At 56.3% G+C, this 26,666-nt stretch overlaps 1 protein-coding gene across 4 annotated transcripts in view; it reads left to right on the top strand.

Annotated features, from left to right (window-relative positions):
* COL16A1 (collagen type XVI alpha 1 chain) overlaps nt 1-22,458 on the top strand; it is a 51,749-nt gene extending 29,291 nt beyond the window's left edge. For 2 of the 4 annotated variants that reach the window (XM_055397855.2, XM_055397856.2), the window contains exons 46-72: nt 1,290-1,406; nt 1,517-1,558; nt 1,637-1,723; nt 2,631-2,675; nt 3,558-3,602; nt 5,328-5,381; nt 5,889-5,942; nt 6,514-6,567; nt 8,075-8,119; nt 8,250-8,303; nt 8,619-8,654; nt 8,972-9,034; nt 12,172-12,243; nt 12,392-12,445; nt 13,076-13,120; nt 13,328-13,372; nt 13,675-13,728; nt 14,149-14,202; nt 16,170-16,220; nt 16,530-16,619; nt 18,084-18,119; nt 18,709-18,753; nt 19,627-19,815; nt 20,172-20,238; nt 20,954-21,130; nt 21,303-21,380; nt 22,127-22,458. In XM_055397855.2, the coding sequence (XP_055253830.1) occupies nt 1,290-1,406; nt 1,517-1,558; nt 1,637-1,723; nt 2,631-2,675; nt 3,558-3,602; nt 5,328-5,381; nt 5,889-5,942; nt 6,514-6,567; nt 8,075-8,119; nt 8,250-8,303; nt 8,619-8,654; nt 8,972-9,034; nt 12,172-12,243; nt 12,392-12,445; nt 13,076-13,120; nt 13,328-13,372; nt 13,675-13,728; nt 14,149-14,202; nt 16,170-16,220; nt 16,530-16,619; nt 18,084-18,119; nt 18,709-18,753; nt 19,627-19,815; nt 20,172-20,238; nt 20,954-21,130; nt 21,303-21,380; nt 22,127-22,329 (1,956 nt within the window). In that variant the 3' untranslated portion in view covers nt 22,330-22,458. The remainder of the gene's footprint in view (nt 1-1,289; nt 1,407-1,516; nt 1,559-1,636; nt 1,724-2,630; nt 2,676-3,557; nt 3,603-5,327; nt 5,382-5,888; nt 5,943-6,513; nt 6,568-8,074; nt 8,120-8,249; nt 8,304-8,618; nt 8,655-8,971; nt 9,035-12,171; nt 12,244-12,391; nt 12,446-13,075; nt 13,121-13,327; nt 13,373-13,674; nt 13,729-14,148; nt 14,203-16,169; nt 16,221-16,529; nt 16,620-18,083; nt 18,120-18,708; nt 18,754-19,626; nt 19,816-20,171; nt 20,239-20,953; nt 21,131-21,302; nt 21,381-22,126) is intronic. The other 2 variants (XM_055397858.2, XM_055397857.2) reach the window with 2 other exon arrangements.
* The last annotated feature ends 4,208 nt before the right edge of the window (nt 22,459-26,666 follow it).

Genomic DNA, 26,666 nt, shown 5'->3' with positions numbered 1-26,666 from the left:
CTGGCGACAGTTATAGGTTGGATCATGGTGAGGCTGCGGCAATGAACCCCAGCTTTTCCGCCCTAGGCCTCTGGCAAGCTGAGGTTCCCCAAGGTCTGCCCCTGGGCAAGTGATGGTGTGACTCCAAAGGTAGCATTCAACATTCTCTGTGTAACATGTCATCTGACAGCTTCTCAATCAAGTGCTCCATGGAAGGCCCCTGACAGGAACCGAGTGTGGTCTGGAGAAGGGATCCGATGGCGCCCCAGGGGACGCTGACTCCCGCAGGCCCCCACAGCCCAGGGGAAGCCTGAGTCTGTGGACAGAGCGCTCGTTACACCCTCAAATCAAACTCCAATCCAGGGTCCCACTTAACTTTAGATAAGTCAGGCTGTCTCTTCGAGCCTTGGCTTTCTCATTTCCAGAGTGCTTGTGAGATGACCCGCCTCACTGCTCTGTCTGGGTGGAATGCGATCATGTGCAGAGCCTGTCACCATGGCTGGTGTCACGAGTGCTGAGTCAATGACAACCATTATCACTGAGCTTCACAGCGAACAGTGGCGATGGAGCGGTAGCTCCTCTAGAGGCCCACAGACGCCTCCCCACCCCACCAGGCCGTGGATGGACGCCCGGCTCCCTAGTCCTCTGAAATTGTAGTCTAGTTTTCACTAGAAGGTTTCATTTTGGGGGGGGGGCAAGGACTCATAGCCTCCTTCAGACTCTCAGAGAGGCCTGTGACCCCAAGAAGTTAAAGCCTCCAGAAAAGAGGAGGACCTTTCTCGTCACAGGAAGACGTCAGGCCCGCACACTGGGGAGCCCGTGACAGCAGGGACCTGCCGTCCCATCCCTGAGGCTGTCTGCGAAGGGCCGGCAGCTGTTTCCTTGGCTCCCTTGGGCAGAGGAGCTGCTGTGTGGAGCTGGCCTTTTCAGGCTGAATCCTGGTGGCATGTCCTCACAGTGGGCACAGGTTGCAGGAACAGCCGGGACAGATGGTCACCCCCCTCCCGTCAGGCCCCTCCGCCTCCTCCTACACGGCTCTCTGCAAAGTGGCGTCGGCTTGGCCCCACCCGAGCTTCTTCCTGGAAGAAACTCAAAGCCAGTGTTGGGACCGGGTCCCCCGAGGAGGCAGCCAAGAGGCCGCAGGGTTGTGGCTGGGGAGGAAGAGAGCAGTGACTGGGGAGGTCTTAAGAGCATGGGTGGGGGCCCAGTCTGCAGGGCACCCCGGGCTGGTTCGGAGCAGGGATTCCCCACATCCGGCCCATCCTGGCCCTTCCCCAGCCCTGACCCCACCACCCTCCCCTTCTCATCAGAGCATCTGCGGGGACTGTATCCAGGGCAAGACGGCCCACGAGGTGGCCCTCCTGGAAAGTGGAGAGAAGGGAGACCAGGGCATCCCTGGCGTGCCAGGCCTCGACAGCTGTGCCCGGGTAGGAGGTGGGGGCAGGGGGCGGGGGGCTCAGGGTGGCCCTGGTCGGGGCGAGCTCCCCGGCTGATGCCCGCCCCCACTGCTGACCGGGCCTCCGACTGTCGTCTGCAGTGCTTCATGGAGCGGGAGCGCCCGAGAGCCGAGGAGGCCCGGGTGAGTGGGCCTCCATCTTCTCGCCTCCTGCCCCGTGTCCCACGGGGTTGCTCACACTCACCGTCCATCCCGCTCCAGGGGGACAACCACGAGGGAGACCCGGCCTGTGCAGGGAGCCCCGGGCTGCCGGGTCCTCCGGGACTGCCTGGCCAGAGAGGAGAAGAGGTAAGAACTTGGGCCCCCGCCTGGGCTGGGCCCCCGCCTGGGCTGGCCCCGAGGCAGCCGGTGTCTGCACCTCCATGACCGTGGGTTCCTGAGGGCAGTTCCATTCCTGCCAGCAGTCTCCTTGGGCCTTCTGCTGGCTCCTCGTCTCCCCCGGGAGTCCCTCAGGGGCTGCTAAGGCGTCAGGCCACCGCGCACCCCTCACTGCGCTGGCTTCATCTGCCCGCCTGGCACCCGGGGCCTCCTTGCAGTGCTGGGCCCCCGGCCACTCTTCCTCCCTCGGCCTGTGGCTCTTTCTTCTCCAGGGCCTGCTCCCTCACCCCTTCAGCCCTTTTTTTTTTTCTAAGATCACCTTCTCAGTGAGATATTCCCTGTTGTTCAGTCACTAAGTCACGTCTGACTCTTGCTGGACCACGGCACGCCAGGCTTCCCTGTCCCTGCCCATCTCCCGGAGACCTTCCCGGACCACCCTCTAGAATGGAGCCCCCCACACACCCCACATTCCTCGAGCCCCAGGCCCTCTCCCTGCCCGTTACCCCTCGCCCTGGCGTCCTTGTGTTCCCTTCCCTGGGGACCACACTGCAGGAATCTGCTGAGCACCACCTGCGCGCCGGCCTCTGTTCTATTCTTTCCTGTCCACCTCTTCCCAGAACGAAACCGCCACAAGGCAGGGATTCTAACGTCCCGTTTACTGTTGTGTCTTCAGCACAACAGTTGGTGCTCAGTACAGAACAGTTGCTCGATAAATGTTTGTTGGATGATTGAACGAACCGAATGAAAGCTTTACCATCCAGCGCTGACAGCAGCTGCCTTTTGACTCTGCGGCGGGCTAGGGGGGAGGGCTGTGGAGACCCCCGGGGCGCTGCGCACTCTGAGCCTCTCCATTTATTTCCTGTGGCTTCTTTTGCAGGGTCCACCCGGTATGAGGGGCTCCCCGGGTCCTCCAGGCCCAATTGTGAGTATCCGTGGTCTTCTGGCCTGCTTGAGAGGCTCTCAAAGGAGACGTAAAACCCAGACACCATTCTGCTGCCTTGTCCCAGGAAGCTGGGCAGGACAGAAAGGGGTCACCTCTTCTGCCTTTCCCTCGTCACAGCATCTACAGGGACCGTGGTCTCCCACCTCCGAATCCCCCAGAGCCGGCCCGCTCTGCCACGATCTGCCTGTGGTCCTGCTTAGAGGAGGCCTCAGGGCTTATCTGTGTTTCCCAGCTCCCCCACCCCCGCCCCAACAATCCCTGCTGTGTTTTGCACGACGACTCATGGTCTGGATTGCCAGGAAAGCGTGTGGCAATCTGCAGGCAGGGGCCAGAAGCTAAGATGGAGCCGCACTCCACGGCTCTGTAGGGCCAGTCTCTAGGACAAGCCTGCAAAGGCCAGCCTAGGAGCATCTCCCCTGGTGTTGACATGGCAGGGACGTAGAAGTGACTAGGAAAACCTGGAAGAACTGAAAACGCTTCCTTTGGAGGGAAATTAAAAAAAAATTGGCCGGTGGGAGCCATCTTAGAACCAGGGAGCCCTGACCTGGGGGCCCGTGGAGGTCAGGTAACAGGCACCATGGGCTTCCACTCTGGCACTGGGGTTTGCCTGGACGCGGGCAGACATGGGCCGGTGGTCTGACTCCGGGGGCTGTTGCGCGTCTCCACCGTCAGCAGAGCCATTCATTCTTCCTGGAGCGGAGGCGAGGAGCAGGTGGCTTCTGGACCGACTCGGGACGAGTCTCTTTGCTAGCTGCCTTGATAATACCCCCATGACTTCCTTTCCCCATGAGCCCTCAGCCCCAGATCGTGACCCAGGGTTACTGTGCTTGTGAGATATGACCTGCCTGTTTCTCCCACCAGGGCCCCCCAGGTTTTCCTGGTGCTGTTGGCTCCCCCGGATTGCCTGTAAGAACCTAGCGCTGCTCGACCTCCCCTCCCCTGCCAGCCAGGTCTCTGTGGCTTTTGCTCGTCTCCCTTCCTGCCGTGCCCTGGCCCCCCGCCTCCGTGTGTGTGTCACCATCGTCATACCCCTGCAGGCTCGGTAGCTAACGACACAGGTTCCCTGAGGTCCCAGCAGCTTGGACAGCCTCCCAGTCTCTGACTTTCTCCCTCTTCTGCTTTCTCTCTCTCTCTCATCGTCTCTCTTCTCCCCCCCTTCCATTTCCCTTTTTTCTCTCCCACAATCACACATCACTCCCCCCTAAATCCTCCGGAGCTATTTTACCTTCTTATTTTAAGCTGGTGCCTCTAGGGGCCTCTTTATTCCCTCCCTTCTCACTCTGCCTCCTGCTTCTCCCACCTTTGGTGTTGACTGAAGATTTGCTGAAAGTAGTTCTTGGGGCCCTGCCAGGCGCCTGGCACAGAGCCCGGCAGAGATGCCAAAGCTTTAGGGCTTCACACTGCAGGCTGGCACGGGATCGCTGCCCTGCTGCTTGGCGGGGCTGGTCCAGAGGCGCCCTGGGGATTTCAAGGCGGCCACGCTTGCAACCTTTCCCATCATTCTAGAGGAAGCTTCCTCCTCTTCCCTTCTTCTTCTTCTTTGGCTCCGGGCCACATCTGCTCTGAAGCTGGGCATGTGATGCCAGCAGTAGGGTTTCCAGGTGTCACGGGGCCCTGCCCCTCCAGTGTCTTGACCACCTCCTTCTGCCCGGTGTCGTTAATTGCTCTGCCTTCGTCATCATCACAAGTACGTTTAAGTCATTCTCATCCTCACTGTTGCTCCCTCCTGGGTCATGGAAACTAACCTCCTGTTTTGTTGGACTTCATGTTCCCGGGGTTGGCTCCTCTCCTCCCAGGGCTGGTGATGGCGGCTCAGGGAGCAGGGCCCCTCCTTGTCACAGCTCCATCTGTCCCCACGTCCTCATCCTGGCCGGACCTTGTCTGTTTCTGCTTGCTTGGGTGGAGGGGCCATCTGTCCGTCTAGCCATCTGTCTTGTGTTGTGGAAAGGTTTGTGCGCCGCGTCTCTGGAAGACATGAGGGAGAAGGGGCAGACACGGCCCCTTAACGGTGTGTGTTGCGTCTATGAAGTCCAGGCTGAGGATGAGGGATGGGGACTCTACTTTGCAACGGATATCCCCAAAGAGACAGGGACTGCTCTGGAGGGAGCCTTCCTGAGTCCTTCCCCAGGATCCCTAAAGGAAGTTGATTTTTGCCTGGGGTGGGGGTGGGGGGGCTTGGACAGGTAAGTGTCGGGCATCGGGTAATACATCTTGGTGGGGAGCACTCTAGGGACACCTCTGCTGACAGCTGCCCCTCGGAGAGAGCACGTGTGTCACCCTCCTAAAAGTGCGCCCCAGACAGTGGTCACAGTAGGGCCCAGCGATGACAGTCACCTGAGAAATACCTTCTGAGAGGCACCCGCCTGGTGGGTGTATCTCTCTGGTGGCCCGTCGTGGGGGCCCCCGCTCCTGAGAGGCACCCGAATGTGGGGATTTATACCTCTGACAGTGTTGCCATTCTGGGTCCACCCCTTATGGTCACTTTGCCGGGGACACTCTGGGGGCCACCAGCAGCCACCCCCCCACACCTTTGCCTAGAATGGGAACAGAGGGCTGTGGGGCGTGGGGAGGAGGCAGGGGCTGGGTGGGGACTGCCCTCCCCTGCAGTTTCTCATGATTTTTCTCTCCAAGGGTCTTCAAGGAGAGCGAGGCCTCAGGGGCCTGACGGGAGAGAAGGGGGAGCCGGTAAGAGGGAGTGGCAGGGGGTGGTGGGGAGACGGGTTGGGCCCCCTGGGACAGCTGTCAAGTGGAAGATGGGAGGTGAAACTCTTTGCCCCTTAGCCTTGATTCCCTCAGCACCGGGATCTTCACAACCCCTCAGGATCCAAGGAAGCCGATCTCCAGGTGCCCTCACTCCTGTCAGGGGCAAACACCCCCAGCCCCAGGGGCTTCCTCTCTCCCTCTTCCTGCAGCGTTTAGCCTGCCCCTTCCACTCGCCCACCCCGGTCTTCATCATCCCCTGCCCCGGGTTTCCTCCTTTGGCGCGGCCCCCCAGGGTCCAGGCCTCTGGTGGTGGTCTCCACTGAGGGAAGCTGGCCTAGGGGATACGGTCTGAGGTGGTGGCTGTCCCCGGGGAGGACTGGTGCCTGCTGAGGGGCAGCTGTAGACCGTCTGGCCTTGGCTGCCCTCTTACCCAGGGAGGGTGACAGAAATGTTGAGGGGCTGGTCCATCATGTCTCCCTTTCTTTGCAGGGTCCTCCAGGGCAACCTGGTTACCCAGGCGCCATGGGCCCCCCAGGACTGCCTGTGAGTAAGCAGGCCCAGATCGGGGCTGGGGTGGGGGCGGGGGCAGTCCTGGTGCCCCGGGGTGGTGGTCAGAACAGGGCCAGGCTTGGGAGCCTCCCTTATAAGCATTTCAGCTGATGTTTTCTGCCAGGCTGTCCATTCAGGGACCAACCTCCCCTCCCCTCCCCCGGCCATATAAGCCCCTTGGGAGTGGGACTTGGCCCACCTCTCTGCTTTGGGAGGGGCCCACGGCAGTCGCTACACATCAGGGGCCAGCGGCTCACAGCACCCGGAGCCTCCCAGACTGGAGGCTGTCTGGTGGGGAGGGGGAGGGAAAGTTGGGGAGACCCCGCGGAGGCCCGAGTTCGGTAGACATGACGACCCCTGCCCTTTCCACCGAATGGTGGTGGGAGACCCGGAGCCGCGCTCCCGCTCCGAGAGCACCCCACCCCACTGGTTCTCAGCCTCTTCCTGGGCGCCATCTGCGCCCAAGTGCCAGTCTGGGTGCCAGCTGCAGCAGCCTCCACCCCTCCCATCGCGCCGCGCCGGGAGGGCCGCGGGGCTAATTCCCTCTCTCTTTGCTGCCTGTCAGGGCATCAAGGGGGAGCGAGGCTACGCGGGTTCCCCGGGAGAGAAGGGAGAATCGGTGAGTGCCGGAGTGCTGCTCCCCGGCGCGCACCGGGGCGGGAGGAAGGGCTTCAGATGGCTGGTCCTGCCCGCCCACCTCCTCCTCCTCCTCCACTGCCGCCGCCTGGAGTGCTTCCCAGCCGCCCTGTGAACGCGAGACATGACCCCAGCTTCCCAACCCCCCCCCAATCCTCCAGCTGCGTCTCAGTCGGCGCTGCCGGCTGGTTGCTGCGGGGGCGGCAGCTGCGAGGAGGAGGATCGCGCCAGGTTTAGTGGAGACAGCTGGAGGGGCTGCCTGGAAGAGGGGCCCTCCTCCCACCCCCACGCCCACAGGCTGGAGAGCCAGCCCGGCACTCTGGACCCCGCTGCCCCCAGGCCTGTCGCAGGCCACCCAGAGCCGACGGTGGCACAGCCGGTGTGCCTGACCCACCCTGAGCTCAGGTCATCAGTGGGAGCCTCCGCAGTGACACGGCTCACCAGGGGTCCTGCAGCTAGTTAGTGGATTAGGGTGGAGGCTGGACTTGCACCCAACCCTCTTTGTTTCCAGCCTCCCCAAACCTCTGTCTTCCCTTCCCCATCACTCATGCCGGCCACCCACAGCGGCTGGTGAGGCCAGGGAGAATGCTGTAAACTTCAGGTGTGCCTTTATTCAATAAGGCCCTCGAGGGGCCTTCTAGGTGCCAGACTCTGTTCTGAAGACGCCTTGATGGATAAAACAGGCAGTTGGGCCCCTGGCCCTCAGGGAGCTAAGTTCCAGTGGGACAAGCAGATAACAGATGAATAAACAGATACACATAAATTAGGAGAGATGGGACTGGTGGAAAAAAATCAAGCTGAAGCCACGAACAGGATGCTGTAGACAGAGGGTTAGGAAGGCCTCTCTGAGGGGGTGGCATCGGAGCTGAGCCTTGAATGGAGCTTCAGGGTCGAGGGTGGAGAAGGACATATGGTTGTCCATGCTGGGGAATCCCAGAGGTAGAGTCCACGGGTGGGGGCACCCCAGAACAGATTGGCGCCATTGATGGTTTGATAAGGTTTCAGGAGACCTGGAAAGGATGAGGGATGACAGACCTTCTAGGTAGAGGGGACAGTCAGTGGTATGAATGTACAGTATTCAGGGAATGGCAGTCTGACCAAGCCAGGCAGAAGATAAGAAAAGGAGAGGAAAGTGAAACAGGAAAGGGTGGCTGGTATCAGATCACAGGATGCCTCAAAACTCAGTGTTCGGTTGGCGGAGGGGAGCCATGGAGGGTGTTGGAGCAAGAGGGTGTTATAATCAGGGCTGTGTTGAAGAAGAGCAGCTGGATTTTAGCGTGAACTAAGCAGTGGCAGAACTAGTTAAGAGACTGGTTCAGTAACTCAGGCAAGGGAAGGGGCAGCCAAACAGACCAGGGAGAGGAGTCCTGCAGCTTGGAAGGGCCTCCGCCCACATCCCTGCCTCTGCTCTGTGCCCATCCCCTGCCCCAAGCCCTGATCTCCCCCCTCCCCCAGTCAGAGGGACTGATTCTACTCCTTTGTGTCACCAGGGCCCACCAGGATCTGAAGGCCTTCCAGGTCCCCCAGGCCCAGCGGTGAGTGAGGATGAGGACAGAGAGATGTAGACATGAGAATCCCTGATCTTGCCCTGCAGTCTGGGATCAGGAAGGTTGCATGGGAAGGTTACATCTGGGGCTCCAGATGCATTGTTCTCTGTGGTGACAGGGTCCCCGAGGAGAGCGAGGACCCCAGGGAAGCTCGGGTGAGAAAGGAGACCAGGTGAGTGGTGACAGGACCTAGCTGGTTGTTCTGACCACTGTGAAGGGCTGGGGGGAGGCAGGGAAGGGGGCCTCTCCCTGGTGGTCACTCTTAGGCATGGGAGTGGGGACCAGTTGTAGCCTCCCAGCCTCCACCATCCTTGAGCTGTAACCTCTCACCTCCTACCCAGAGCCTCACCTGCCGGCCTTTGGGGGCAGAGTGGAGGACTAGGCCCCATGACTCGAAGCAGCGTTACTGTGTCACTCTTTCCACCTGGGCAGCCAGGCTGTAGAGAGAGGGTGGCGCAGCACACTGCCCCTTGCTTTCTTCCCCTAGGGATTCCAAGGGCAACCCGGCTTTCCAGGCCCCCCGGTGAGTGCAGACACAAAGCCAGCTCTGTCGGGACAGGGGCAGGCCTGGTGAGGCCAGGCTGCATGAACGTGGGCCTGGGGAGGGGAGGGAGGAAGGCCCGGGAGGAGGAACGGCCTGGGTGGTCAGGGCTGATTCCAGGAACAGAGACCCGGAGAGCAAGGCCTCCTGGGTGGGCCCCAGCAGCCCAGCAGCCCGGAAGTCAAAAAAAAAACACATCACGTTAACACAACGGGCGCGAAGGACACCCAAGAGGAAGAAGGAAGCGGAGCTCTTTTCCAGCCCTGCGTTCATCCCTGCCTGCTCCTTTGTTGGTTTAGGGTCCCCCTGGATTCCCAGGCAAAGCTGGAGCACCTGGCCCACCTGGCCCCCAAGCGGAGAAGGTGAGCAGGACCCCCAAGTTGGCCACACTCACATATCTGAGCCAAGCAGCTCCTAGCCTCTGTCTGCCTCCTCCCACCCGCCCCCACCCCCAGTATCAGGCCTTCAGAAATTCAAGGACTGACTCAGTTACAGCAGGGATGGGCAAAGAGACTCGAGAATGGGCCCAGCAACTGCTGTAGGGCAACAGGGCCGGGGCAGACCAGTGGGCCCCCCCATCCTGGACCAGGCTGGGTCCAGGATGCCTGCTGGCCTCTATGCCACCAAGCTCTGCAGCTCTCCCAGTGGGAGAGGGTGGCTGGGGAGGAGGCAGAAGGGTGTAGTGAGACGTGGCCTACTAGAATGTGACAGGGTGGCCCGGGCCAGCTTGCAGCTTGCTTCTCCAGGGCAGGGCAAGGAGTTGAGAGAAGCACATCCAAGACTGGGAACCCCCAGTCGAGCAGCAAGAGGAGCTCTGGGCGTTTGCCTTCTGGGTCTGACCACAGCAGGAAAAGGGAATGGGCCTCCTGAGGAGCCAGGCTCAGAGTGTCCCCAAAGGCCAAAGAGGGCAGGCATGGCCTATGACCTGGTGACAAGACGGGGAAGGAGCAGCAGTCGGGGAGCGCACACACTGACCATCACTGGGTTTGGCTTTGGGACTAGCTCTGCTTTTGGTTTTGGTCTTTAGGGCTTCCCTCGTAGCTAAGAGGGTAAAGAACCTGCCTGCAATGCAGGAGACCTGAGTTTGATCCCTGGGTCGGGAAGATCCTCTGGAGAAGGAAATGGCAACCCACTCCAGTATTCTTGCCATGGAGAAGCCCATGGACAGGGGGAGCCCGGCAGGCTGCAGTCCATGGGGTTGCAAGAATCGGACACAACTTAGCATCTAAACCACCACTGCTTTGGTCTGGAGACTGACGTCCCTGACTCAGCCCAGCCTCTGGGCTTCTCCAGATGTGACAGGCGGGCAGTGTCAGGAGTCCCGGAAGCGACCTGTGAGCTTGGGGTGAGAGGATCATGGCCCAGAGGGAGGGGCAGGAGGACTGTAGCCTCATGGGGAGCCTCTTTCCTCTGAAAGCTGGAAAGGACTCCTAGAAAAGGACACCTCCTGGAAAGGACGCCTTGGTCTAGATTCTCACTATCCAGGTGAAGAAGAGGCCCAGAGAATACTGGAAGGCCCTGGAATGCCCCCGGCATTCCAGGATGCACAGCATAATAGCAAAAAGAGCTAAGATTTGTCCCCCCATCCCCAACCCTACTCAGGAGAACCCCCACACCCTTGCTGCCTCCCCGATCAGCCATGGTTGATGTGGCAGGTGCCACCTCCCTTCACCTGGGTGGCGGCCCCTGCCAGAGTCTTCCATGCTGGCTCTGTATCCAGGGCTGCCTGCTCTCCTTAGGCCAGTCATTGCCGACTCCCAAACCTCTGGCCAGAGGTTCTCCAGCTTGACTCCCTGCGGGGCCGCCATTTCCTGGGGTTGTGCTGACCCCTCCTGGTAGCTGGTGGCATTGCAGTACCACCCGAAGCTCTCTCCCCCGACCCCTCCCATGGGGTCTCTGGCTGGAGCCCTTCCCCTTGGCGAGTCCCACAGCCCCTGACTGCTCTGGGGCAGCCAGCCTCTTCCCCCTGGGGAAATGCTGCCATCTCCCCTACTAAGCTGCCCGCCTTGCCCTCCCTTCTCCGATAAACATTCTAATTCACACGTCTGCTTCCACCTTTTCCCCTGCTCTGAACTGTCAGTGGCGCCCCAGGGCCTGTAGCGGTGTTTTTCAGGCTTCATTTTGTAGTCCCCAAGGCTTTTCCCTCGTGGCTCAGTTAATAAAGAATCTGCCTGCAATTCAGGAGCCCTGTGTTGGATTCCTGGGTGGGAAAGATCCCCCGGAGAAGGAAACGGCAGCCCTCTCCAGTATTTTTGCCTGGAGAATCTCATGGACAGAGGGAGCCTGGCAGGTTGCAGTCCATGGGGGTCACAAGAGTTGGACACAACTTAGCAACTAAACCACCACCACAAGGCTTTTTACCACACAGAATCTCATGTGAATGCTCAATCTGTAAAACAGACTTGCCCAACAGTCCAATGTTTAAGACTTCTGATCCAGGGGGTGTGGGTTCGATTCCTGGTGGCAGAGCTAAGATCCCACATGCCTTGGGCCCAAAAACAACAACAACAAAAATAAAGCACAAACAATATTGTAACAAATTCAATAAAGACTTTGAAAGTGGTCCATATTAAAAAAAAAATCTTAATAAACAAATATGCAAGTAGAGCTGCTCTGGCTAAGCAAGGGGTAGGGGTCTGGAGTCCAACCCTTGGGTCTCCACTTTGTGCCCCCAGCCCCTCCAGAGTCTTCCAGGAGCCCCCAGACCCTGAGTAGTTTGAAAGCCACTAGTCCTTTTGGTAAAGTCTAGTATAGGGTTCAGTGTCCTCCCCCAATCTAAGTCCTGCAGCCTCCTCTCCCTGCCACCCCCACCATACGGGCTCCCCAGACACCCTGGCTAGACCAGGCATGTCGCCCGCTCCAAACCTTTATCCTTCTCTGAAGTCCCCAGTGGCACACCCTTTCCCCCTCTCCGCCTGCCCAAATCCCAGCCACCCTTCAGAGCCCAGTGCCTGTGGACTCCTCTGTGACACTTTCCCTGACCCCCCATCCCCCCCCCCCCGAGCAGAGTGAGCTGTGCCCTCTTCTGAACGCCCAGTTCCCTTCTGAATGCCCAGGGCCCCTGACTCAGAGCCCAGGGACTGTTGCATCGCTCTTGGTTGTCATGGGTCTGTGACTCTCACTGGACTGTGAGCTCCTTGGGGACAGGAGCCACCCTTGTTCCATCTGGGGGATCAGAGGCCCAGCCAGCGTTACCGAGCACGTGCCAGGCCAGTCCCCCATCAGCCGTGGGGAAGGTGCTGGACTGAGCAGGCTCTGTCCCTTCTTTGTGGAGCAGTGCAGAAAGGGAGATGCTCTGCAGATGAAGGCAGATCTTCTTGGGCAAGTGGTATGTGGGATACAGCCGGTTAGACCAGAACTGAACTGGGATTTGAAGCCAGCTGTCCTGACTTCCAGTAGCCACCAGCCCCTGTGGCCCAGGGTCCCTTCTCCTGCTGGTGTGTCCAGGGGAGGGAGAGGGACAAGGTCCTGCTGACTTTGTTGGGGGTCTCGTTTCCAGGGCAGTGAAGGGATTCGAGGCCCATCAGGTCTGCCTGGTCCCCCTGGACCACCAGGATCTCCCGGGATTCAGGTGGGTGTGTCATAGCCTGACAGATGGGGTGTGTGTATGTGTGTTTAGGGGTGGGAGTGGGATGAGGGGTGGATGGGCAGGGCTGGTCAGGCTCCCACCTCCGAGGGCTCCAGCGCAACATGCAGAAATGTCTTTTCCTCATTTCCAGGGCCCCGCCGGTCTGGATGGTCTGGATGGGAAGGACGGCAAGCCTGGCTTGAGGGTGAGACGCGGGCCCAGGAGGGCACGCCCTTCCTTCTCCTTCCTTCCCCAAGAGCCAAAGCTGAGGGAACCCTGATGGAGGGAGCTGAATCTCATCCCCCACACCGCTTTCAGGAGGTGCCCCCACCTTCCCTCAGTCTGCCTCTCACCGCACCCCACTTCTCTGAAGGCCCCAGAGCCCCCTGGTTTCTCCATTCTTCCAGTCTGCTTTAACCAGGTTAGATGGGCTGGCAGGCAGTGAAGGCAGTAAATTTATACCCAGAAGCTCAATCAACTAAGAAACTAGGCTGGGCGTCAGAAAGAACAGGCTGCAGACATGGAAGGACCTGAGCAGCCCTGCCTGGCTCCTTGTGCCTGTTTTTTCTGGGGTATCTGAAAAGGAGGGGACCATGGAGAAGGGCAGAGCATCAAGGTCAACTGCCTTCTGTACCCAAAAGAAGGAAAATAAGGTTCAGAGAGGGGCCAGGATTCACTCAGCGTGCACAGCCAAGTCAGAGGCCAAGCCCTGTGTGACAAACCCTCCATCCCAGAGAGCTGGGGGAGGGGCTGAAGAAAGCGGGAGACAGTGGTGAACGAGTGGGTACAAGCTGGACAAAGCTCCTGTCTCTGTGCCCCTGGTCTCTTTCCCTAGGGGGACCCCGGTCCTGCTGGCCCTCCCGGACTCATGGGACCCCCGGTAAGCTAGGCTGCAGGAAGGGGCTGGGAACTGGGAGATTCCAAAGCTGGGCAGGTGACTCGGTGGGCGGGGCAGCGCCCATCCACGTACCCTGGGGACTGAGTTATGGCTTTGGATGGGTTTGACTTGTTTGACCTGGAGAGGGAGGGGTGAGAAGTGGCCTCTGCTTGAGGTGAGGGATGTGGCAGCTCCTTCTTTTTCTTCCAGGGCTTCAAGGGAAAACCTGGCCATCCTGGCCTCCCAGGACCGAAGGTAAGGACCTGGTGACTTCCACCAACCGGGTTTTCTTGGCTTTTCTCAAGGCTCGACCTTGGGCAGATGGGTCAGCCTAGCTGGAGTGGACAGGCCACCTGACCCTTGACTGAGATGTCATTCCAGCATTCAGACCTTCTGAGGCCACCAATGCCTGGCAGACTGGGTCGGGACTTTGCCATCTGCCAGCCTAAGGGCATCAGAGTGGGGGCCTGTGGCAGGACCCCTCTGATGTGGGGTCAGTCGGGGTGGCAGAGCCACGTGGAGATCTGGTCAGCCCCAGATGCCCCTCTCTCCTCTAGGGTGACTGTGGAAAGCCAGGCCCCCCGGGCAGCAGTGGCCGGCCTGGAGCAGAGGTAAGGGCCCGGGGTCTACGCGTGCTACCTTTAGACAGCCCTGGGTTCTGCTGAGTCCTGAATGCTGCCCCTTCCTCCCTCCTCCCTGGCAAGGTGGCTGCCTCCTCTGCTTGGCCTTCTGGGGGAGGTTTTCCCCAACTCTGCACATCTTGACCTTCCCCCTCTTAAGGCTTATAACTGGCTCCTCCCGCTATGGGCTGCTGGGTCACTAACCTACAAAGGCCTGGTCCTTGCTTCCCCCTCCAACCGTATTTACAGGTAGGGCTGGTCCCCTAGGGCTTAGACCGAGAGGCCAGGGCTCAGCGTGTTTCCTCCGGCCATTGGTGTGTCCCATCTGCTCTGCTCAACCCTCTCTTACCTGACGGCCCGTGTGTGTAAGTCTGTTTCTGTGTCATCCCTTCCTCTTTCTGGCTCCTGCAGGGCGAGCCTGGTGCCATGGGACCCCAGGGAAGACCCGGCCCCCCTGGCCATGTTGTGAGTTGACCTGTTTTATCCTCTGTCTCTCTAAGAGTGTGGATCGCGTTGGGCTGGGTGGCGGTGGTGGTGGGCGAGCTGACGATGACTTGAAAGAACTGACTGCAGGAGCAGCGCCAGCCGCGCAGAACCAGAAGGGCTCTGGGCTCACCCCATCCAGCAGTTCCCCGGCTCTGTGCCATTTTCTGGGCACATTCGAGTTTGCTTATCAAACAGAGATCATTCGGTTATTCAACAAATAATTGTTGAGCACCTGCTCCATGCCAGGCACTGTTCCAAGCCCTGGGCTACGGCGATGCGTGAGGTAGAAAGGTCCCCTGATCCCAGAACTTCCATGTGGGCACATGTTGATGAGCGCGGAGGGACCAGGCTGTGATGTGATGTCCTGGGGAGGGCTGGGAGGCGACTTCCCTGCGGAAGTGGTCTTTGAGCAGGGGCCCAAATAACATGCAGGAGTCAGCTATTGGGCCGACTGGGGGAGGAGCGTCCAGGCAGGGGTGTAGCTGCTGCGAAGAGCCTGAGACAGGCAGGGCACGGGGGAGTGGAGTTTGAGGAGGGCGTGATTGGAGACGGGAAGGCTGAGCTGGGAGAGGTTGTGGTGCAGATGGTGGAGGCCCTCAGGGCAGGAGGGGAAGGACATGCAAGTGGTAGCAGAGATGTCAGTGGACGGAGGGTAGCGGTGGACCCATCCTGCAAGTGTTTGGAGGTAGAGGACTTGCTAATGACCCAGACGGGAAGGGGGCAGGAGGCGGCAGAAGGAGAGAATCGAGGATGACTCCTGTTTGGCTCGGGCAGCCGGGTGAGTGGGTGGCGTGTTTACTGAGAAAGGGTGACTTGGAGAGGAGGTTTATGAAATAATGACTTTCCCTTCTCCTTGACGCATCTGTAACGCAGATGACTGCCAATGGGCGCCTTTGATCAGTGTGACGGCTCCGAGCTGGTGCGGTTCCAGAGAGAAGGGAATACACTGGCCGTCTGCTTTCCAGAAGGCTTTTGGAAATGTTAAAAATAGATCAGGACCCCACAACAGGAACTCTTGGGGCCTCATCACTGTTTTTATGGCTCTCAAGGGGTCCAGAGACCTTGCATTGGGGACCCCAGGTCTAGCCCTGCCTGCCCCCACTCCACACCAGAGATGAAAGAAAGAAGCACACACTCTGAATTGTGGGGATTCACTGCGGGGCTGGGGTGTGCAGGGCTCTTCTTCCCACCTCCATCCATCCAGCTCAGCCCCCTGCTGAGGGCTGGCCACTCCTGGCCTGGGAGGCTTCAGATGAGTAGAACAGAACCTGTGCCTCCAGAACTTTCCATCGGTGAGCACAGAGGGAGGTGTCCGAGAGAGAGACTCGTGTGCCCCCTGGGTTCAGAGGAAGTGTCGCTCTGACCAGGGAGGTGATGTGTGAGCTGGGCCTCCAGGGTGGGATGTGGAGAGATGGGGCAGGTGGGAGCCCTCCTGAGCGGTTGAGGCTCGTCCCCGCCCCCCCCCCCCCCCGTGATGGGTGAGCATCAGGGGACCAGGGAGCTTGGGGCTTTCCTGCGAGGATGTTGGGGTTGGAGCTGAGCTCCTGTCCGTCACCTACCCCCGCACAGAAACAAGCTCCTGGTCTCTGCTCCCCCCACAGAACAGAGGGAAGGCGGCAGGGTGGGGACTGTTGGGGGTCCTCAGAAGACATCCAGGCCCACGTGCCATGTACTTCACTCCCTTGCACTTGGCTCTGGCTCCCAGATCATCCCCTCTGTGCAGGCCCCAGTTGTACCACTCGGCAAACAGCAGGTGTGCGCATCCTCTGTGCCCAGGGATCCCCAGGCACAGATCAAATGCAAGAGTAGATGGAAGGAAGGCTCAGGGAAGAGGGTGGAGCTGCCATAACCAAGTTCAGGGCTTGTTCCTGCGGTTGGTCCCTCGCTGCCTCCTGGGGCTTTGTTACTGGAGCCTCTTTCCAACTCACTGACTTGTCTCCCTTTAGGGGCCGCCGGGGCCTCCAGGCCAGCCGGGCCCAGCTGGGATCTCCGCAGTGGTGAGTGCCGTGCTCCTCCTCACTTCCCTCCCTCCCCGAGGTTTGTCCCTCCCTTCCCTGCATGTCCCCATCCCCCCTCCTTCCCTCTTGTAAGCCTCTCCTGCCTCCAGTCCATCTCCCTAACTGGCCCGGGGTGAAGACCTTCGGAGAGGCCTGGAGGCTTCCCCAGGGTCCTTCCCCAAGTTCAGGCAGCGCCACCTCCCCCTCTGGGGCCTCAGAACTGGGGGACAGGGTCCCTCATGCTCACTGTCTGCCTCTGGCTCTGTGGGGTTCACTCTTCACTCCCGCCATCTCCATCTTTTTCTCTAGGGCCCGAAAGGAGACCGTGGAGCCACTGGAGAAAGGGGCCTTTTAGGTCTTCCAGGCCAACCTGGCCCCCCTGGACACCCTGGTCCCCCGGTAAGACCCTACCTCTTAAGGCACAGCCCAGGGGAAAGGGCCAGTGGACTTTGTCAGCTGCACACAGCCCTGCACTTTGGGGATCTCTGGGGAAGGAGAGGTGCTCAGCACCACGATGGCAGCTTGGAGCTTATGCCCGAGGATCTCATCCTGTTTGGAATAAAGGACAAGCTGTACAAGCCAGCACTGGGCCAGCCACGCAGCAGACGGCTGCCAGACCTGGCACCCACCTGCACATCCCTCCTTGAGGTGTCGGACGGGGAAACTGCTCCCTGTCCCACCCCTGTCCCCTCCCCAGCGGAGCTTGTTGGTCGCATAGAAAACCTGTAAACGTCAGGCACCCAAACGCAGTGTTATTGCTGGAGCTTTCTCAGCAACTCTGAAACCACTCCTCAGCGTCCGTTAGCATGTATGCCCAGAGCTGTGATACACTGGTCCCTGACACTGGGCTAAACGGTGACCTACATGCCTGACATGTTGTCGTTCAATCTGCGCTGCCACCCTATTTAGTAGGTCTGATTGTCCCCGTTTTACAGATGAAGGAACCAAGGCTCAGCAAGGTTGAGTAGGTTGCCCAGAGTCACACAGCTATTGAGTATTAAGAGGCTGCCTGACTCCAGAACTTGGGTCCGGAGCCAGTCTGTGATACTCCCTCTTTCAGAGGTTCTAGACAGGTGGGCCACATCAGGTAGAACTGACTGCCAGGCTCAGGGATGAAAAGTCTCCCAGGAGACTGGGGCAGGGACCCAGGTCTCCTAGCCCCCAGGCCGGGGTGCTTTTCACCCAAGTGGACTTTCTTCTGTGGGGGCAAGAGCAATGCCCCTGGGGCTGGTGCCCTGAAACGAAGTGGATGACTCCAGCCCATCTGCCAAGAGGCTCCAGTCTTGCCGCCCACTCCTCTAATTCCTGCCACGGGCCCTGGGCAGGCAGGTCCCATCAGTCCTTTGTCCCTCCTGCCTACAGGCTAAGAACCTCCAGGGTCCCCTTACGAATCTGCCAGTTGCCTTGCAAGCATAGATTCCTCTTCCCCAGCGTTTCACTAGAAGTGGGCAGGGCCCAGGGGGCAGCCTCTCCCGTCTTGGGGAAGGAGTGGACACTGAGGCTGCCCTGGCCAAACTCTGGGACTTCATCAAGGACAGAGGTTCACAGGTTCACAACCTTCATTCAGCAAACACTGAACATACACTCAGAGCCAGGAAATGTGTGAGATGCCAGGATCTCAAGCAAAGAGCAGGGCAGGTGCAATCTGCTCTTCCTTCCCAGAACTCAATTGGGGGGTGGCCGGGGCCAGGCTAGAGCATGGCATGGGGTCTGAGTGTCCACAACCTGTGCCTAGAGTGTCAGGGGGAGGTGGGGAGGATTGTGGCTCCTAGGTGGAATGGGGGCTGGCCACACCTGGTGGGCGAGGTGAGGCATGAAATGGGTTGGGGCTCATCACAAGCTCCGTTGCTCTCTGCTCCCCAGGGTGAACCCGGCGCGGATGGCGCAGCTGGCAAAGAGGTACCGTTGTGCTGGGCTTCTCGTTTCCTCTCAGGGATGCTTCTTTTAGCTCCTGGCTTTGCCCTGACCCCTCTTCATTCACTTGGTAAATGCTTCCTGTATATACAGACCATCTCTGGATGGATATACAGGCAACTGGTGCCCTTGTTATTACAGGAGAGGAACTGGGGACTAGGAAGAAGGATGAGAATGAGCCTTGTTTTTCACTCTTCTTTTTTTAAAAAAAACAACAAAATAAAACCATATACCTGGTCCAAAAAAGCCAATGATAATAATAAAGTCCAAATACACATCTCCTGGGGACCTGCTCTTGCCAGGCCCTCCCTTTCATTCTAACTTCTCACTGCTCTCTGTCTGTGACAAGGGGCCCACCTAACACAATCATACGAGGCCACGTCCTGGAAACATAATTCTCCCTTCCTGCTGTCCACGCTCTTGGTAGGGAGGTTCTCATCCTTTCTCGCACAGAACCCAGTTGGACACGGTTTGGGGGCCTAACGCTTTGGAAGGTCCTTTCATGACACCTGTTTCCCCTGGATGGTTTGGAGATGCTGCACAGACTTCACCCTTGACTTCTGCTTTCTTCTAGGGACCCCCTGGAAAACAGGGACTCTATGGACCCCCAGGTCCAAAGGTGAGTTGGGCACTGGCTGGGTTTGAGAGGAGCAGCTCATGAGTTGATGAAGCCCAGCCCGAAGCTCTGACTTTAGCCATGGAGAGGAGACACTGCAAGGCCAGTGGGCAGGGAAGAGAAATGGGCGGAACTTGGAGCAACCTCGTCTCTGAAGACTTCTCACGTGGGGCTGTTGCAAGGTTCTTAGCTTTGGTCGGAAGAACGGAACTCTCATGTTCATTCACTCCTGATTGATTCATGCATTCATTCTGCGAGCATCTGCTTGGCTTTACTCACCTGCCAGGCCCTGTCTTAGCCGTGGGCCCGGTGCCCACTTAGTCCAGTCACACTTACACTGGAGCCTGTTGGGTTTTAGATGCAGTGCTGTGGAATCAGAGGGAGGGAGCGATCCACTAAGCCTGGGGCGCCAGGGAGGCTGTACAGAGAACAGGGACCTTACAGCCGAGTGGAAGGAGGACACTGGGGAGAGGGAAGGCCTTCCAGGCTGGGAGGGCTAAGACACATGGCTGAGTCAGAATCATCACCAGCAAGGTGTGGCTGGAAGCACACGGGCAGGAAAACGAGGCTGGAGCAGACATAGTCAGGACCCCGTCATGATGGCCTGGAATACCTGGCTGAGGGATTGAACCTTCATGCTGAGGGCAATTGGGAGATATGGAAATGTCTCAGTAGGGAGTAAGAACATGAAAACCATCCTTTAAAAGGTCTGCCTTGGGGGCAGAGACATGGGGCCGCCTGTCAAGATGCTGTGGTCCAGAGGGAGATGCTGGGGGTGGGTGCAGCACTGAACACGGGGGCAGGCCACTGAGACACCGTGAGATAAACTTGACGGTACTTGGCAATGCTGGACCATGTGACTTCCTGTCCTCGCAGGGCGACCCGGGACCTTCAGGACAGAAGGGCCAGGCAGGAGAGAAGGGGAGAGCGGGCATGCCTGGCGGGCCTGGCAAGAGTGGCTCCATGGGACCTGCGGGGCCGCCAGGTCCTGCAGGAGAGAGAGGCCACCCTGGATCTCCGGGGCCTGCGGGAAGCCCCGGATTGCCCGGGGTGCCTGGCTCCATGGTAAGGAGGAGGCTGGCCACCAGGGGCACTGGTCCCACAGAGCAGGCGTGCAAGGCAGAGCGCAGACCATTTTAGAAGCTCCTGTAGATGCTCTGCAGAACAGTGTGACCTCCATATGGGTAGTTCTTAACTGTGTGGGAGAGTGGAGGGGGTGGAGACCCTTTCCCTAGGAAGATGCACAAAATGTTTTCTTCCACTTTAGGGGTGTTAGGACATTGGCTTCAGTGTCTGTGGGAGGCTTCTGGGACCTTTGTTCCCCAGCCCCCCCATCCTTTATTCCCATGAAATCTATTCCCAGGAGAGATGAGTCCCAGACTTGAAAGTGTGATTGAGGCAGGTTTCTTCTCTTTCCTCAGGGAGACATGGTGAATTATGATGAAATCAAGAGGTTCATCAGACAAGAGATCATTAAAATGTTTGATGGTAATTGGCAGCTGACTGGCTGGCAGTGGGTACTGTTCGCCCTTCCCAGCTGCTTCTCCACCCCACCCCAGCCTCCTTTCCCTTAAAGTATCCACCCCGCTACTTACCTCGCAGCCCCACCTACAGGCATCTGTTCAATTAGACTTCAGCCTTCCCTCTCACCTGCTCTGTTCAGAGACAAAATGATTCCCTCCTGCCCCCCTGCCCCAAGCCCCCACTGAAGCAGAGGAGACAGACAAGAAAATTGATACCAAATGAGTCTGCAGAGAGTGAGCTCTAAATAGAGGGGCGCGCAGCAGCCTTAAGATGGCTGGTGTGGTTTCATTTTCAGCTTTTTCTCCTGTTGATCTGTTCATCCAACATCAGTAAGCTAGGGACTGGGGAAAACATGGACCTTTCCAGAAGGGGCCAGGCATCTTGCTTGGGAAGCAGACCTTGAATGCCAAGCAAGGAGTCTGGACTTTATTCTGAAGCCGGTGATGGATTAATAAAGGCTGCTGGAGAAAAGAGATGCTGGAATCAGATCTGGGTTTCAGGAAGATCACTGTGGGGAGTGATGTGGGGGAGAGGGCACACGCGACCACCTAAGAGATCCACTTGTGTGTTCCTTGCTCTGACGTCCCTCTGAAGAAAGGCTGTCTTGGACTTCACGCCGGCAGCCTGTCGTTCTGAGTCCCCAGGGTGCCCTGTGACCAGTCCCTGTCCTTTCTTACAGAGAGGATGGCTTACTACACCTCCAGGATGCAGTTTCCCATGGAGATGGCAGCAGCTCCAGGGCGACCAGGGCCCCCAGGGAAGGACGGTCCCCCAGGCCGGCCAGGCTCCCCAGGATCACCGGGACTCCCCGGTCAGATTGGCAGAGAAGGACGGCAGGGCTTGCCCGGGATGAGAGGTAGGTCTGCCCTCCAGTTACATGCCTAGTTCTTGGGGGCACACAGAAGCATTGCACGAGGTTTGTTGTGAGTATAGCATTTGCGTGTATACGTGTGTTTCAAATAATCTGACCAGGTAGACCATTTTTCTACTCCAGGATGGGACCTCTTATCTTATTTCTTTTGTTTCAGGATTGCCTGGTACCAAAGGTGAAAAGGGAGACATTGGTGTTGGCATCACAGGAGAAATTGGTCTCCCCGGCCCCCCAGGTAGGAAAAGTCAGTCTTTGAGACTGTGAATCTGGAACAGCTGAGAGCTCCTTTCTTGATGTTCTTTCCGTAACATAGTTGTGTAGTGTCTCAAATAACCATAGGCCTATCAACCAACATTTATAGTAATGGCACTGTGTATAAGAGTCTCTGTTAGGGCATAGGTGTGTATGTGTGTGTGTGTGTGTGTTGGTGGGGCAGGAGTGTTGAGGATTAGGTGGGAGAGCCCAGGCCTGTTCTCAAGTCCTAACCTGGGCGAGCATGACAGAGTGGAAGAGACTCGGATGTGGTGGGGCCAGGGAATGCAAGCTTAGGTCCCGCTCATCATTTTACTGGCTATATCACCTCGATGAGCCTAAGAGGGAAATGACCGAAGTTTAGCCTGGTTCTGAGATGTAGCTTCACCACATGGCAGGTGCGTGACCTCTCTGAGCCCGTGTCCTCATCTCCAAAATGAGATGATAGTTTCTTTCTCATGGAATTGCTGCGACGATTCCATGAATAATGCAGAGAAAGCACTTGGCTTCTGCTCGGCAGGTGGAAACCCTGAATAAAATTAGCCAGTGGTATTACTGTCACTGTTCAGTTAACGTCAGGATCAGATCAAGTCTTCATGAAAATATGGTGTAGCTGGAGAAATAGTCATCAGATGGAAGGTATTCCTATTATTTACCATGACTGTTATTTCTTCTTTTCTTATGACCTGGGTTTCCTGATTCCCCTTCTCTGACTCCTTCCTGCCTTAGGTCCCCAGGGTCCTCCAGGGTATGGCAAGATGGGTGCGACTGGGCCAATGGGCCAGCAAGGCATTCCTGGCATCCCTGGTCCCCCAGGCCCCATGGGCCCGCCGGGCAAGACTGGCCACTGTAACCCTTCTGACTGCTTTGGGGCCATGCCGATGGAGCAACAGTACCCGCCCATGAAAAACATGAAGGGGCCTTTTGGCTGAAATCGCCATTTCCATCAGATGAAGGACTCCACTGGGAACAAATGGCTCAAACTTTATAGGACTCTGGATGGGTTGTGAATGTTTGGGATTTTTTTAATTGCTATTAATATTTTTTTATCAATAAATAAAGAAATAAAACTATCTGCAATGTCAGTGCCACTGGGGTTTCTCTGGGGCTGCAGCTGCATCTCTGTCATCTTCTTATCATTCGGTCCCAGGATCAAAAGGGGGCATCTCCTTCATTGCCTGTGGTCAACCAGTAAAGCTGTGGAATGCTCCTGTAGAGAGGGTCCCCAGCTCAGGTCTCCTCTCTGATACTTCTGAGTCATCCTTTGGTCCTCCGGACCACCTGTTCTATCCTTCATGGCACACTTCTCCAAATCAGAGAGAGGGCATTGCTCAGTCCCTTCTCATGAATGAACCAAAAGCAGTTTGAAGACCTCTTTCCAGTTCATAAAGGCCACTCCCTATTTTCTTCCTTAAAAGAGATGGGTATCTGGTACCCCACTCACCCTCTTCATCTCTAGGGTGTGATGCAAAGCCCCATCCAGGATGCACCTTTTGAAATGCCACCTGGTGCTGAGGTACATTCATCTATCTGCCTGACAGCTCTTCCAAGCAAGCACACTCTCTTCTTGCTGCTCCAGTAATTCCATGATTAGAAAAGTCTGTGCGAACAGGAGGAAAGATAAAGTGGCAGCCCCTGGCCCAGGGAAGCAGGGAGTGCTTCTCCAGGAAATGACATGGAAATTCCTTCCTGTACTGACGGAGGGCCCTCTCACCCTCCCTCCTGGACTGCACATGGCATCTTTTGTTATTCTTTGTTAATCTAGCCCGTGGAGTGCTTTTTCTGTACATCTTTAGCCCTGGGCCTTCAGAAAGAGGTTGCATCAGTGCAGAGGGATCACAGGCAAGCCACAATAAGATCTGAGTTCATGGGCCTCCAAGTCCACTGGGACTTTGGCGATCCATCTGCTGCCTCCTTCTCCATTTGTAAAAAGGCTCAGAAGAAGAAGAAAAAAAGAAAGATGAATATTATAGAAACATTCTACCTCAGACTTCTTCCTTTTCTGCTTCTCAGATCTCTTGATCCTGATGGGATGCCTGCCTTGTGAGAAAGCAATAGGGCACATCCAGGGGGACTTCCAGAGAAAGCCTTTTTACTGGCCCCAGCTTTCTGGAAGGTTTATTCAAGTTGGATAAACTTCAAAGGGATCACAGAGCAGGCTGAGAAATGTACCCGAAGTCCAGATGCTTATCCAAACTGCCTGAAGCTTTCAAACTGGCTGTCAAATCTCTCCAGAGCTGGCATTTCCAGCATGGTTTTGAAAATACTCTTCCCCTGTTGAGCCCCAAATGCCAAGAGCTTTTCAGAACCTTTGACCTATTTTTTTCCTGCCAGGAGCAGAAAGGTGTGCCAGTGATGAGAGAAATGAAATAAGGCAAACTCTTGAGGCTGCCAAGTATCTCACATGATACTTTTAGATAAAGGAGGAGCCAGTTCTTGTTTGAGCTCTCACCAGCAATTCTCAGTTAACCCTGATTCCAACATAAAACATGAAAAAGCAAACCCATCCTCTTCGCACAGAAGTAGCAGCCAGTTTTTGACAGTGGACGAGGACAGATGTTAAAGTGCTCCCATTGGAAGGCCAGCTTCTTTTCAACCCAATCTGTGAAGCACTAACTGATGATGGGCTTCACGATAAGGAGCACGTTGGCACGAGTAGAAGGAAAGAGAAGCAAGGACCAGCTGTTGAACTCAGCAGGTTGGCTTTGAAGGCCAGAGGGGGGAAACCACTATGAGGAAACATCAAACCCATCCTCTCGGAAGACCACCAGGGAATCGATCCTTACAGAGTAAATGACACTTTCTTCTCTTCTCTCCTTGAGTCAAATTCATACTACTCTTCAGGGGATCCTACAACAGGCTAGGTTTAAGCTTTCATGATTTGAGTGCTTGTCTCCCTGGAGTTGGAAATTGCTGTATTTTCTTGGACCATGAAGAACCAGATGGGTAGCTGAATTTTATAGTCTCTTCTGTTACTGTGGTCAGCAAAAAAAAAAAAAATCCATGGATTTTGCTCATAAGTAGGAGCTGGGTAAGCTCTTAGGGAAAGGCAGGAGCGGCGTGCACCTTCCCCTTCTTTCAGGGAGCTCACTCACATTCCTGCCTGTCTTCGTTTCTTAGTATATTTATTTCAGGTTCTGAAGGCACCAACAGATCATTTGGATTGGCAATTGATGAGTCCATTTCCACTTTCTATTTTGTGCCGGGAACAGTACCAGGCTCTGGGGATTCAGAGGTGACCTAGACAGATAGGGCCGCGCCCCCACAGTGTCTAGTGGGGGACAGCTGAGTTAAACAAACAGCTACAATAACATGTGGTGATAGGGCAGTACCAGGCACCAGGGGAGCACAGAGCTGAGAGACCTAGCCCTGTCTAGACAGAGATCGCTGTAGGCAGAGGGAACGTCGTGTGCCGAGGTCCAGAGATGACTGGGGGCAGCACGCTGAGTGATGAGAGGCAGGGCATGAGGTTGGAACATGAAGTGTGACGGAGGGAGGGAGACGGTGGGAAGCCAGGGTTTCACGGGAGGCTGTGTCGAGTCAAGTTTGCGTAACAGGGAATCCTTAATTTGAGAACCCCTCTCAAATTTGAGTGAGAAGGAGAAAAGGCTGCTGCCTGTTTATTCTGCAGAGGAAAATCCCCAAATCTGATGTCTTCTGGAACTGAAATCTTCTTTTCTGTCATAATATTTTCCGTTGTCACCCGAATTTAACAGAATCTGTTTAGACTCTTCATATGTGGTCCATTAACCCCCTCCGAGACTAAATCTTTTTGTCATTGTCCTGAATAGTTTGTGGGAATAGAATGTATCAATGTAGCCTCCATATGATCTCATAATGAAAGGGCTGTGGGGCCAAATTGCCATGTCTGCTGTTCTCATTTTTCTGTTGGTTCTGCGGAAAGCTACAAATCACCCTCTGCTCCAAGGCATGCAACTGGAATTTAAATTTTGGAACTGAATCTAGTCAGAATCAAAGAGAATTAATTCCATAATAATTAAGTGGGTATTGGTATTCCTTCTCAGTAAGCAATACTGGAGCTTGGTGCTGAACCAGATGCCTAGAGGGAATAATGTGTCTCCAGGGGTGCTGATATTTTCGTGGATGGTCCTTCCATTACCAAGCTCTGCCTCACCTCTCATGGGTCAATCATGGGGCTTCCATGAACTCAGGAAAGTACTCTGTGCTCCAAAAAAGGGCTGGAATCCAAGTTTCCCCCTTTGGCTAAAGCTGAAACAAAAACAGGAACTTCTCCACCCACCTCTGTCTGCCTCAGGTAGCTGAGGTTTTGGAAACGAGTTGATTGTTTTTCAGTCTTTGGAAGCTCCTGACCTCCATTTTACCCAGCCCTCTCCAAAATAAACACACCTGGGCCTGCTGCAGGTCCTCTGAGGCGTAGCCCTGGACTTGGCTTTGGCTGGTCTCCGACTGCCTGAGATATGATTTGGATACCCTTGCCCCCAGACAGCACAGACATCCAATAGAACGTCCTCCTAGGAGCCCTTTGCTGGGCAGAGGGAACTGGGGTGTGAAATTCTCATAGTTTAATCCTCAGGGCCTCGAACACAGCCTGACAATTGGTGGGAGCACAACAGGTTGTTATGCTTGTGGAACAAAATGAGTTCGTCTCACACTGCCCCAATTTGCAGTCCAGGTGTCACTATTCTCTCTCCCTTGACCTTCAGCCCAGACTGCAGGGCTTCCTTCTTTCGGAGATTTTGCAGTTCGACTCCTCTCATTGTTTCGGACTGTGCATGTGGGGGCGGTGGTGATTTACAAAGGCAAAGAAGACCAACTAACTACTAAATACTGATGAGTTAAGTTTGCGGACCTGGCTTCAAATCTGCCTTCTCCATTTCCTTTTGATAATTGGGAAGTAACTTAGCTGCTGTCAGCCTCAGCTCCTCATTATAGAAGGGTAACAGTATGTCAAAGGATTGTGGTGAAATTGAGGCAATATATTGTACTTAGCACAATATTTGACATGTAGCAAACATTCAGTACAGGATACTACTGATAACTATTAATAGTCATTGAACTCATCCCAGGCACTATTCTAGGCATTGGGGATAGAAGATTGAATAAGAAAAAGACAACCCTACAGTATACATGTGAACTTTAAAGAGGACAATTCAAGTAGTGACAAGTGTTATGAAAAAATAAGACATAGTGGTATTAAAGATGACTAGAATGTGTGTGTGGGGGGCAATGTTACTTTTTAAAAAAGATTTATTTGTTTATTGGCTGTGCTGGCTCTTCATTGCTGTAC

Source organism: Moschus berezovskii, chromosome 2, assembly GCF_049115385.1.
Source record: "Moschus berezovskii isolate FMDL1 chromosome 2, NW_MosBer_1.0, whole genome shotgun sequence".
NCBI lineage: Eukaryota > Metazoa > Chordata > Mammalia > Artiodactyla > Moschidae > Moschus > Moschus berezovskii.
This window is presented reverse-complemented; position numbering and strand designations above follow the sequence as displayed.